The sequence below is a fragment of the Cephus cinctus genome, unplaced genomic scaffold (assembly GCF_000341935.2).
Source record: "Cephus cinctus unplaced genomic scaffold, Ccin1 Ccin1_scaffold1289, whole genome shotgun sequence".
NCBI classification, from domain to species: Eukaryota; Metazoa; Arthropoda; class Insecta; order Hymenoptera; family Cephidae; genus Cephus; species Cephus cinctus.
This window is the reverse complement of record NW_014333723.1, coordinates 37,954-49,738: the sequence shown is the minus strand read 5'-3', so window position 1 is coordinate 49,738 and position 11,785 is coordinate 37,954. Positions and strand designations below refer to the sequence as shown.

General features: G+C 46.3%; 1 protein-coding gene across 14 annotated transcripts in view; it reads left to right on the top strand.

Moving 5' to 3' along the window:
* LOC107272798 (ecdysone-induced protein 74EF) overlaps positions 1-11,785 on the top strand; it is an 81,309-nt gene that overhangs the window by 48,323 nt on the left and 21,201 nt on the right. The window contains exon 1 of one of the 14 annotated variants that reach the window (XM_015750313.2): positions 5,305-6,781. The exons of the other annotated variants lie outside the window; for them this stretch is intronic. Within the exon in view, the coding sequence (XP_015605799.1) occupies positions 6,436-6,781 (346 nt within the window). The 5' untranslated portion in view covers positions 5,305-6,435. Of the gene's footprint in view, positions 1-5,304; positions 6,782-11,785 lie in introns of those variants that run through there. 14 annotated transcript variants of the gene reach the window in all.

Here is an 11,785-nt window from a genome sequence, read left to right as displayed (position 1 = left end):
CTGTTAACAGCCTGTACACGTAGCGACAAGTCGGTTATTAAGGTTATCGCCGAGGATCTTTCGTATATTTTGCGAATCTTTACGCTCGTCCTCTGTTAACAGCCTGTACACGTATATATATATATATATATATATATATATATGTGTAAGATTTAATTTCGTCATGACTTCTTCAATTCGCTGCACCTTGACGATTCCAATATGGCGATCGAGAGATTATCAATTATCGCGTTGCACCTGAATAACGATCTTACGACAGACTATACTTTGTTGCTCCGACACCGGTAGTACGGACGTATAAAAGATTAATAAAAAAAAGAAACTAGAACGCAGCTAAAAAAATGTATTTGGTATCGAAGTATTTGCAGAAAAAAAAAAGTAATTAATACCAACCTCCATTACGCGCTATCTAATCGTCCGGTGGGAAGAAGCTTTAATCGAGAACGGACAAATATTATTTCTTCAGGCTTCTTCTTCCCATTGCGTACGGGTGCGTAAGGTAGTTGGCAGTACGGGCGTCGTGTACACAGCCCAGTACACACGACCCGTAACAGCAATGCGGATAATGAAGTTTACGCGTTTGGCTATCTGCATTTAGCATTGACACCGTAGCTGTCTTGCTTGTGCGTCGATGTAACGTTGGACGGATCGATTCTTTTTTTTCTTTTCTTTTTTTTTTTCTTTTTTTTCAAAAGCAGTAAATAGCCTGCCGATATCTGTCGCCACTGAAAGCAATAATAATAGTATCAAGCGTCGCTGACTACGGTGTCTTCGTAAGGGTCCCTCCAGGGTCGTGAGACGTTACAGTGGAGGAGGAAAAGGGAGTGTTGCCGCGGGGAGGGGGGAGGGTCCAGGATGGCGAGGGCAGAGGAGGAGAGTGGACGCCCAGGAAGAAGATGGGACCAGGAGGGGCGCGGGGGGGCCTTAAGGAAAGCAACGACCGGTCTCTCCTCCCCATCGGGACTTGGCGTTCGCGCGAATCGGTTTAAAAATAGGTCGGGTCGCGTTGTCGACCAGGATGTGCCAGGGAGATTCCGCGACGGAGGCTGCGGGGCTTTGGTAGCTTCCTAAGAGATGGCTGGCTGGCTATGGGTGGCTGATACAGGGTTGACTGGCTGGCTTGACTTCTGCTCCTGGCACTTGGTTCGCGCTTAGGCGTTCGGTGGTTCGGCCACTTGGGTTATTGGCTGATTGGAGCTTCGTAGAGGAGCGAGAAGGACAGACGTATGGGAGGTAGCGTGAGAGAGAGAGAGAGAGAGAGTGAGAGAGAGAGGGAGAGAGAGAGAGAGAGAGAGAGAGAGAGAGAGAGAGAGAGAGAGAGAGAGAGAGAGAGAGAGAGAGACACGTATAAGTATGGTATAAGGCAGGCCGAGGTGCCGCCGCCGCTTGCATAGCTGGCGTGCAGTTGCAAGTCGCCTTTGAGTGTGCTGGGGCGGGAGGGGAGGGAGCGGTGGCTCCCAGTGGGGAAGAGGTGGGGCGGAGGGGTACGTGGTTCCGAGTCGGATGAGGCAGGGCAGTGGGGTTAGGCCTTGGGAGAGTTCGCTGCACCTCCCGTCCGTCGCCCCCAATCCCCCGGCGACGCCGACGCCGCCGTCTCCTCGTTCACCTCTCGTCTAACTTCCCCTTTCCAACTCGGCAGCGCGATACACATGCAACGCCGATGCACACCGAAGGCTCCCCGGCTCGTTCGCACGCCAGGGACCTTCTTCTCTTTGAAAGCGATACGCAAGCCCCAGCAACGCCGGAGAGCTAGATCGACGACGTCGCTCGGGATGGCTGCGAGTCGAATTGGCCCAAGGAAAGTATCGCCGACGGTGAAATTAATATGGAAACTTGCCACAATTCTTAATGGCACGACCCATTGTACTGGTCGTGTGGTGTTTACGTGTTTAGTTAAAAAAAAAAAATTTTTTTTTTTTTATGGTTGCTCCTTAGCATCACTCGGGTTGGTAGCACTTATTGCACGTGGGCGTCGCAGGATCTTTCCGGTTCTGAGTCGCGCGTCCTTGATAAGCGGACACGCACGTTGCGCGGATCGACTTCTTCTTCTTCTTCTTCTTCTTCTTCCCAGGGTAGTTTTCAGGCTTGGTTTATTCATTGGCCAGACGCACGGGAAGATTTGAACTGTAGGTTGGTAGGACTGTGTCGCACAGGCCCTGCAACCTTACGCGGTTCCCCTCGTGCCTGTAACGGTATATGGTTAGTTAATTGATGGACTTGTCACTGGATGCATTTGTCTCGTGGTCTTGGAGAGACGTCTCCGGCGCTGCCCGTAACCTCTCTTGCGTTTTATTATTGATAAACGAAGCGTCGCTTTCGAGAAACGTGCCGGGGAAAAGTGCGCGTTAGTCTCGGCCTGAATCGCCGGCTAATGCATTGCCTCGCTACCTCCTCGTCTTTACCTCTGCTATGCTCCTTCTATCGCGTTGTATCTCCCTGGCTCTTGGTTATTAACAATTCGATCGCTTCCATCGGTAACTACGTTCACGTGGCACGAGGACTTTTTCATGCCTCCTCGAGATATCCGACTAACATTATTTTCGTCGGATACTCCAAATCCGTGTGTACAGACTGGTTGAGGTATATTATTGGTAGTTGACGGTTTGTCCGCTAGAGGGTCTATTCAGTTTATAACAACCTTGAATTTTATTAGTGAAAAATACATGCGACGTTATGGTATCTTCTTTTTTTTATTGATCACCAGGTTCGTGGGTTGGTATCTATGGATATAAACTGTATAGCCTATATAGAGTCTACCACCATAGCAAAAAGAAAATCCGGTGTTCTCCCTTTACCCCCTCCTCTCTGAAGTACGTCTCGAAGAGGCGTCTCTCCTCTCTCTCTCCTTTGGATTCTCTCCTTCGCCACTCTCTCTCTCTCCACGGGCTCCTTGTATCTCTCACCTCTCCGCAAAACCGCGGCTACGCCCCTGCCGCAGGCTGCCACATTTTTTTTCACTCTTGTACGTTGGTAGGTAGACACCCGATCAAAACCGACGTTCGATGTCTGCGCTAAATCTTACGGTTAACTCGAGAGGTCGAGGGGGTCCGTAAGAATCCTCATGAACTTTCACCCCTTACCATATACTCATACTCTATTTTTAATTCGATACTGAAACAAAGTCGACCCTTCCGAAATCGCTAAAGAAAAGTAGGTGTAGGGGTTGAAGAAAACAACCCTTTGAAAATTTATACCAGGAGCACCGCAGCCAACCGTAAGAAAAAAAAAAGGTCAAGTTCGAACTTGTATGATGCATCTTTCTATGAAACTGGAGAAATTCCATTGGACAGAGAGAAAAATAGACGCAAAACTCTCGCCGCGTGCGAGACTTCGAAAGTCGCGCCTTTCCCTACCCTCCGCCCTCCTATTCTAAATTAATAAAACATCCCGCGAAAAACGAGAGTCTCGCGAAACTGAATTCTGTTCCAGCCGGAAAGTCTCACGCGATCCAGTGCCAAGGTATCCGTGCGATACGCGGGGACGTTCTTTGATCTTCTCTACCTTTTCGTTAAAATCTTAAAGGTGTCAGCCATCGCTGTTTATAACTTTTGTAGATTGTAATTTACGTCGCGCCCGAACGGTGGCGCCATCCGTGTTTACCGTTGGCGTCAATCGGAAGCTCGTGACCGTTTCATCCAGTTCGATCAATTGTACGATATGACGAATTAGAAATCGTCGTTTTCCTGTATCAGGGCGTTGTCGTCTGATACCCAGACCGTCATCCTCGCCGACCGTCAATCTCGTCCTCGAGATCGGCGAGAGTTACGCGGTTTTCTCTCTAGGCCAGTATAGAAGCCGCGTGCCGCTTGGCTTTTTTTGCGCGAAAATAACTCTCGACCAGTCCCACGGGAACCCCGGGTGAATTCCACGTACTAACCGTGGCCTCTCTAACCTACAGGTCCTTACAAGTACACCCGTGGAATCGGGTACAATCCATTCCCCTGTGCTTATGTGCTTTTGCAGTGCATAACCTCAAAATGAAGTGACGCTGAGCGTAAGCTATAAATACGTGAAAAAAACAATGAGGAACCTCCTGCCTCCTACCTCTGTAAATAACACGGCAACGTCTACATAGTACGAATGAATCATTGCATCTATAAATTCAATAAATATTTATGAGATTTCGATCGACGAATTTTATTTACCGATTTAATCGATCTACCCGAAGGTGGGTGCAAATTTTTAATACGCAACGCATGTCGGCTAATTTACGTAGCGGCCTATGACTCGGTATACGTAGGTGTGGCAACGGCACGGTATTTTCATTTTGAAATATCAAAATCGATAATCATTTTCCGTACTTAATCGATAAGATTTCTTGCCGATCCGATCGGATCGTTTTCTGTCTGCTACTTGTCGGCATTTTATGCAAGCGAACCAACAGAAACTCTATTTTATATCGACACCGAGATACCTGAGTGATAAGGCACTAGATAATCTTCTTAGCGCGTTTCACTGTGCATGGAGATTATATAATATATATGTAATTATAAATTATTAATAAACATGTAATCACGTACGCGAATCGTATGTAAAATTTATGAAAACATCGTAAGCGTTATATCGTATACGTATAAGAATTGTCGAATGACTTCCAAAGGCGAAAATAACATCCGGGAAAGACACTGGCGTGGCGCCTATAGTTATTGTCGTTGACGATAATCCTTGTATTCGCACCTGTGTTTGCGAGTACGACGTCTCTCGTTCCCTCGTAAAAATTTTAAACTTTATTTCATTTCCATCACGCGAATCCAAGTCATCAAACTATTCGTAGCCACTCGAAGAACACTTATAAGCCTAGAGAACGCCTCCTCTGGGAACGCTGCCAGAAAGCTACAAGGGTTAAGGTAAACAGGTACTCTAGAAACGTAACCTATTAAACATAGATGAAGAGTAAGAGAAAAAAGAAAAAAAAAAAAGACAAAATATGACTAAGTATTTGAAAATATTTTTAAAAAACTTTATATTCTCTGTCCCATTCCAATGCACGGTAAAAGTAGCTTTTCTTTGAGCTAGAGAGTGAAAGAAAATAAGAGAGGGAGAGAGAGAGAGAGAGAGAGAGAGAAAGAGTTAACCAAAAAAAAGAGAGGAGAGACTCTGGTTCAGGTTCCAATGTTGCGGTAGGCTACGTACACTGTATCGCGAGCTTCTAACTACAGTCGTATTCGTGCTGTAGTAGCTGTGCCGCGCGGTCCCGTCCGTGTGCCTTGGAACAGTGCCGAACTCTGCCGAAGCTCACCGAGCGTAGCCGAAGTCCTCCTCTCGAGCGTGGAACCACAGTGGAATAGCTCGACGGCGTGCGAGAATCGAGGAGAGTGAGTCTGGAGTAGTGAACGAGCTTGGACTAAGCTAGCTAGCGGGCTACCCCGAGCGACCCCGTCGGTTCCCGAGTCAGTCAGTGTGCCACCGGCGAGCGTCCATAGGCGCCTCTCCTCCACGTTACTCTTGACTCTCCTCCGCCGCCGTCGTCGCGACTGCCTTTAACAACGTCCCGCCGACGTAAACATTCGAGGGTTGCACGTCTACCGAAGAGGTTCGCGCGCCGTCATCTTCATCGGCAAAGTATCCGTACCTGGTGTTACGGACTTAGTCAGTCAGTGTGTCGAATCTTATTCGAAGAGGATTCGATTATTGTTTTTAAACTGAAAATACGCGTTTACATCATTCGTGGACTGATACGCCGGTACTAACGACGGTCGAACGTGCTTCGTTTTATTTGAATTTCTAACGGTTTTCGGTGTTTCTTTGTTGTTTTGCTTTTTTTCTTTGACGTACGTCGCAACGACGAGGAAGATTCTTCGTATCCTACGATTGGAAGATAACGTCCAGGAAGAGTGCGTGACGAAGAGAGAGAGAGTCGCGCGCGGTTTTCACCGCGTCGACTTTTCTAGCTGTCTCTTTAGGCCTGGTGCTCTCTGACTGTACTTGGTTTTCTTGGAAACTTGGACGATTGTTTTCTCTGTCTTTCCTACTGTGACAGCGTATTGATAACAGTGCCGGTAAATTCGTGTTACTCTCGTGCGATCTTTGCGATTTTATTAATACTTTAAACGCCGTTTTATTATCTCTGAAAGTTTTTATGCGTCGGATAATGGATGGTTAAGCGTTTCGTGAATTATCAAATGGTGTTAAACTGGTGGGACGTACAGTGAGACTTGACAAAGAAAGTTTTATTCGCTTGAGGAATGAACGACGAGGTTATGGTGTATCGGTAAGGAGTAGGAACAGGTTAAGGAATGGTAATCGATTATCATCGAAGAAGAAACGGGATGACAGCGATGAACCGATAAGCCGTTCTCCCACTTCTGACAGGAAGTTGATACCGTAATCGTGGATATTGCCGTTGTTTATTAATAGTTTAAATTAAAAGTGCAAGAGGCGCAAGAGGAGTCGGAGATAGAGATACTAAAGGAGAGGTTAGAAAAGCCTGTAAAAATGTTAGAGGATCAGCCGCTCGATCTGAGCGTTCGCGTTGGTGACTACGCTGAATATTCACGGGATCAGGACGATCAGGATCAGGATCCTGATCAGGAGACTAAGGATCTCGAAGACTATGGGAATGCAACTGCTTTACGCTTACGTGGTCTTATGACCACGACAACCACCACCTCCAACAGTACCTCGTCCTCGATGGAGTATTCACAGGGCGACAGGACCTGCTCGGAAGACTCCGATGACTCCTGCAATTCTGATAACCATAAGGACGGTACAAGCAACATCAGGTCCCGTTCAAGGCCACCGGGTACCAAACCCTACAAGAAGAACCTCATGCGGAGATACCGTGAGTCCTTACTGACAATGAGATCACGTATTGTTATGGCTGTCTTGACGTTTGAACAATTAGGCGGAATGATAATTAGAAAATTATGAAACTCCATCGACAAGGTATCTAGTGCGTAGTACCTCTCTAAGGAGATTCCATTATTTGTTATTATCATACATTTGGGAAACGAGGTCCAGCAGAGACCTCGTGGTATCTTCTGAATTCTTCAATTAGAAGTTATCATTCAAAATAGTCTTTCCTCGCGATTAATTTATCTTAGTCGAGAATTCAATTTCCTAATCACTCGGCTCTTTCGACTCTACCGTCGTTTCTTCGCAGTCGTATCTCTATTTCTACGTGACTTTAGTCTCCTTCGATTTAATTTTCGTTTCTGCGATCCTGGCTGGCCGTTTTGTTACTACGGTGGTGACTGGCTGGTGGCTGGGCCCCTATTCCCGCAGTCCACTAACACGTTAGACCACAGTACGATCCACATCCAACCTACCAGTAATGGAGTCGTGTGAGTGCGTAATTTCGGAGATAAAAATATTACGCAAGGCACCTTGCGAAGGTCGTACGAAGCTGACGGAGAGACCGCGACAGACAGGCAGTGAGAGAGAGAGAGAGAGAGAGAGAGAGAGAGAGAGAGAGAGAGAGAAGAGGAGAGCGTCGACGTGGTAGCAGGATGAGAAGACAGAAAGGGAAAGCGATATCAAGTATACATGCAGGAAGACGAAGAGAGATAGAAGATGGAAAAATAGGGTTAAAGAGAGAAAGAAAAAGAATATATAACGTTTAAGCCAGATTCGTATTTCGATGCTTCGTTTTGTAATTTCCGATTAGGAGGCGGCTGCCTCAACGATAGTGCTTGTTGACCTGCCCCAACCCCGACAAAATTAGAGTCGCGTATCTTTTACTTGCCCGTCACGATTCTTCTCAAGTGACGACTTCAGTTTTCGCACCAACTTTTATCCTTGGATAATTTTTAGCTGTTTATTAGGCGTGTCTTGTAAATTTGTTGGGATAAATATTTTGCCTTTTTTTTTTCTTCATTCTTTTTTCTTGTCTTGCCTCATCGAACTTGGATCTTTGAAAATATTTCGCAATTACAGTCTCTGTCTCTTGGCAACCCTTTTCTTTTTGGAATTCCGAAAGTGTTTTCACGTTCCGCAACCACGGGGGGTTCGGATACATCCGGAACGTCGTTTCCCGTGAATAGCATTCAAATTGTAACGTCACCTCGTGTAACCGAGTGCTGCGGGGATAGGGAGAAAGCGTTTTTTCCAAAAATTTCACTCATTTTTCATTTTAGTCACAGTTCACGTACAGGGCACGACACCCAGGACACTTTCTCGTGTCCCTTGAAAAGATTTGGGATTGACTTTCTCTTACGGAAGATCCTTTGGAAAAATTTTTCTCTTAGTTACCCTGTGTTCTTTCTTTCTTTTTTTTTTTTTCAAAAAATTTCAACAACGCTTCACACATGACGCGGATATTTCTGGATCACTAGTAAAGGATACACGGTACACACGTGCCTGGAATATACATTTTTTATCCGTAAAGGGTCTCCCGTGGTTGCATGGTGGAGCTATCCGGCATCCCTTGTATCTTGAAATTTTTTTTTCCCTATACTATTAAGCCTGACTCCACACTCCCTGTTACAAAAAAAAAAGTGTCCTTTCACCAAAAAAGTACCGTTTTGGGTTTGAACCCTTTCACTGGTATAAGACAGGCAAAAAGAGGAGGGAGAACCATTTTGTAGCTCGAGTGAGAATATTGAGTGAGTCAAGGGTTGACGAGAGAGAGAGAGAGAGAGAAGAATAAGAGAAAGTAGTAAGAGTGAAAAGGAAACAGAATTGCCCGTAGTTTCTGGGGTTAGCTACCGTTTGACTTATTGACGATTGCCGGTGTCTTTTCTCCAGAGCTTCTATCTCTCTCTTGCTTCTCAAAAGTCCCCTCCTGCCTTCTCTCTCTTTCTCCGTAATACCTTGTAAACCTTCACCAGGTACCTACCTGAAGCTCAACTCGCACTGAATGTAAATTAAACATTTACGACACCCACCGCTTACAATTAGCAACTCTGAAGTTAGCCTTAGCAGTGGGCGGGAATTTCAAATTTTGTTTTTATCACTCAAATCCTCCACAGACGTTCTATTAAAGTAGGAAGTACAAAATTCATAATCTAATAGCTTCCGGTATAATTCCCACCTAAACCCGACCACCCACTCGACCCACTCCTCAAACACTCATATTCATAGTTCAAAACCGGAATGGTTAATGAGGGTAGCTTGCACCTACTCTATAATACATACTACCTTCGAGATAATGTCCTACCTCAGACAATAGTCGAATTCAACGTCGTATTGAATAATTTTATTTGTTTCTCGACGTCCCATATTACTTCGCGTACCCATAAAGCCTCGTGTATCCGATCTTAAGAGAATTTACGATCTCTAAGGTTTTTTTTTTTTTTCTTTCCGGAAGTCTCGATTTTTCGTAAATCGGAAAGTGACGGAGGCCGTCCCAAGGCGCGTTTCGCCGCCTCGGATATATTAACAACGAGGAATCGAATAACTTGGAATGGGCGGTGTGTTTATATTTAAATAGCTAATGGTTCGGGGAAGCGTCGTTAGCTCATTGTGATTCAGGATATTAGCCCGTCGAGGAAGGAAGGACTAACTTCCTGTCTGCCGGTCCCATCCCTTAACAATCTTTCCCTTATCCCTTAACCGTCGAGCTCGTCTACAGCTTCGGCCGTGACAGTCGACGCGCGCAGTCTTTTATACATGAAGTTTCATATACGTAAAAAAAAAACCCCAATAAAAATTACAAATCCCTCGTTAGTGAAAATAAAAAGTTTTTCTTTAAAAACATCCTCACTGTCTTAATCGCAAACTCGCATCCGTTCGGCCTTACCGGAAATAACGATAACTCGTCACCTTCCTTACGTCACGTGTATAATAATAATAATTTTCTTCCGTGTTCTCAATATTCCCATCCCCACCCCTGTAAACCTCCCTCTCACTTTCTCCCACCCCTATCAGCACCTTGTCCTCGTGCAGAAACTTTCTTGGCTCCCCTCGGGGAGTCAATTTTTCCGCGGCCTTTCGCGGTATTTTCCACGTCGATCGGTTTCTCGACGAACGTTCCTCCCCTCCGCCGCCCCCCCCGCTCGCCCCCTCCCGGCGCTGCTCCCTCTTCCCCTCCGTCGCCCTTAGGTGGTGGGGATGAGGGAGAAGAGAGGGACAGTGATGGGGTGAGAGTGAGAAAAGTCGACGAGCGTATCGGCGGGACTCTGGTAGTGACGAGGGGGTGGCGAGGGGAGGGAGTTTCAGGCTTGACGGGGAGGGGAGGATCAAGTTGACACAGTGGGGGGAGGGGGGGATCGTAGGTGGTCGCAATAGGAATCTGGGGTAGACTGTCCTTGTGCCTTCTGGGTGCTTATTGGAACGTTGGCACGAAGACACTGTGTACTTTGGTCTATAGGGTGATACAAAAGACAACGGTACCCGGGTGATCCGATGGGTTAATTATGTAAAAATAAAAATTGATATTTTTGAGCCAGACAATAGGTAACCCTCCCCTCCCCCTCCCCGCCCGGATAATTTCATACCGAGAAAAATAAAAATAAATTGAAATTCCTTTAAGGGTATTGGAATCCTGAGTGTTCGAGTCCTTTGAGGAAAAAAATTTGGAAATTTTCTAACCGTTGCCTGAAAAATTGTCGAATAATTTTGCGTTGTACGTTAAACGTTATACCGAGAATAATTTTGTAGCGTAGTCGTGGGAGGAAGAGAGTGAAACTAAAAAATATATAAAACTGTCGATTTTATCGAAAATAAAAAACCGACCGACTACTTTCGTTATGGAAGCTATGGGTGCCCGTCGATGTATCCCTGTAAGTAAATGGAGGTTATATAAAGTGAACGCGGTGGTTGCTATCGATATATATGTATATATACCGAGAAGGAAGGCGTCTCGACGCCGGCGGTGCATAGAGGAAGAGCAGCTCGCTGAATGCACCAGCCCTGACCTACATAGTAAACCGTGTTGTGGGCTGGCTCTACGTACGTACGTTGGCCTAGCCTATACTGTCCTAGGCTATCCCCGGCCTAACCTAACCTAGACTAGACTATTATAGCCAACGAGGTACTTCATACGTGTGTACGTACCTACATACTCTGGTGCACGTAGCAAAAGCAACGCGCGTAACCGAGAGCGCTAAGCTTAACAGGCAATGGCCTGGTATGGTATACGCGTGTCTATATATATATATTTCATATCAGCATAATCGCGCGTAACGCGCATGCGTCACGCGCGCCGAACAATTTACATGCGAAATTCACTCGGCTCGCAGCTACGTTCGCTCGGCTCGTCAAACCGTCCCGAATCCTCGGTCAGCTACTTCCTCGTCCTTGACACGTTTCTCCACTAGATTCGCGTTAATTCGCGATAGCGCTCACGTTCGCGACACGTGTGCCCCTTCGATGATTGTCCAGGTGACCTGGTGGGAGAGAGGGGAGTGAGCGAGGTCGGATATTCGTGCGTGAGAGAGAGAGAGAGAGAGAGAGAGAGAGAGAGAGAGAGAGAGGAGACAAAGTGAATAAAATCAAAGAGCCAAGGAGATGGACCATCTGTCCCAGCATCCAGTATACCTGGCCATACGTTTTGTACCGTTAGAAGATGCTTTAAGGGATAACCTAGTTTTCGGGTCTGCCATTTAACGGGACTCCATTCCAGGTTCGTAAGGGAGCCGAGACACCTTAGGGCCCCAATTTTACCACGTTAACGAGCGAAAGGGTTGAGACTTTCGACTTTCTCCCCTGTCCCCTTTCATTATACACACACTGTCTCTCTATCTCTCTCTCTCTCCCACGTCTTCTCATATCCCCCGTCAGCCACCCACTCTGCGTGAGAAAAGAATTTTCTTTCCACGAAGGCCAGACAGTTGCTGCCGAATCTTTTACCTCAGACTTATTTTTTTTATCAACATTTTTTTCTTCATCCTTCAATCCTTCCCCC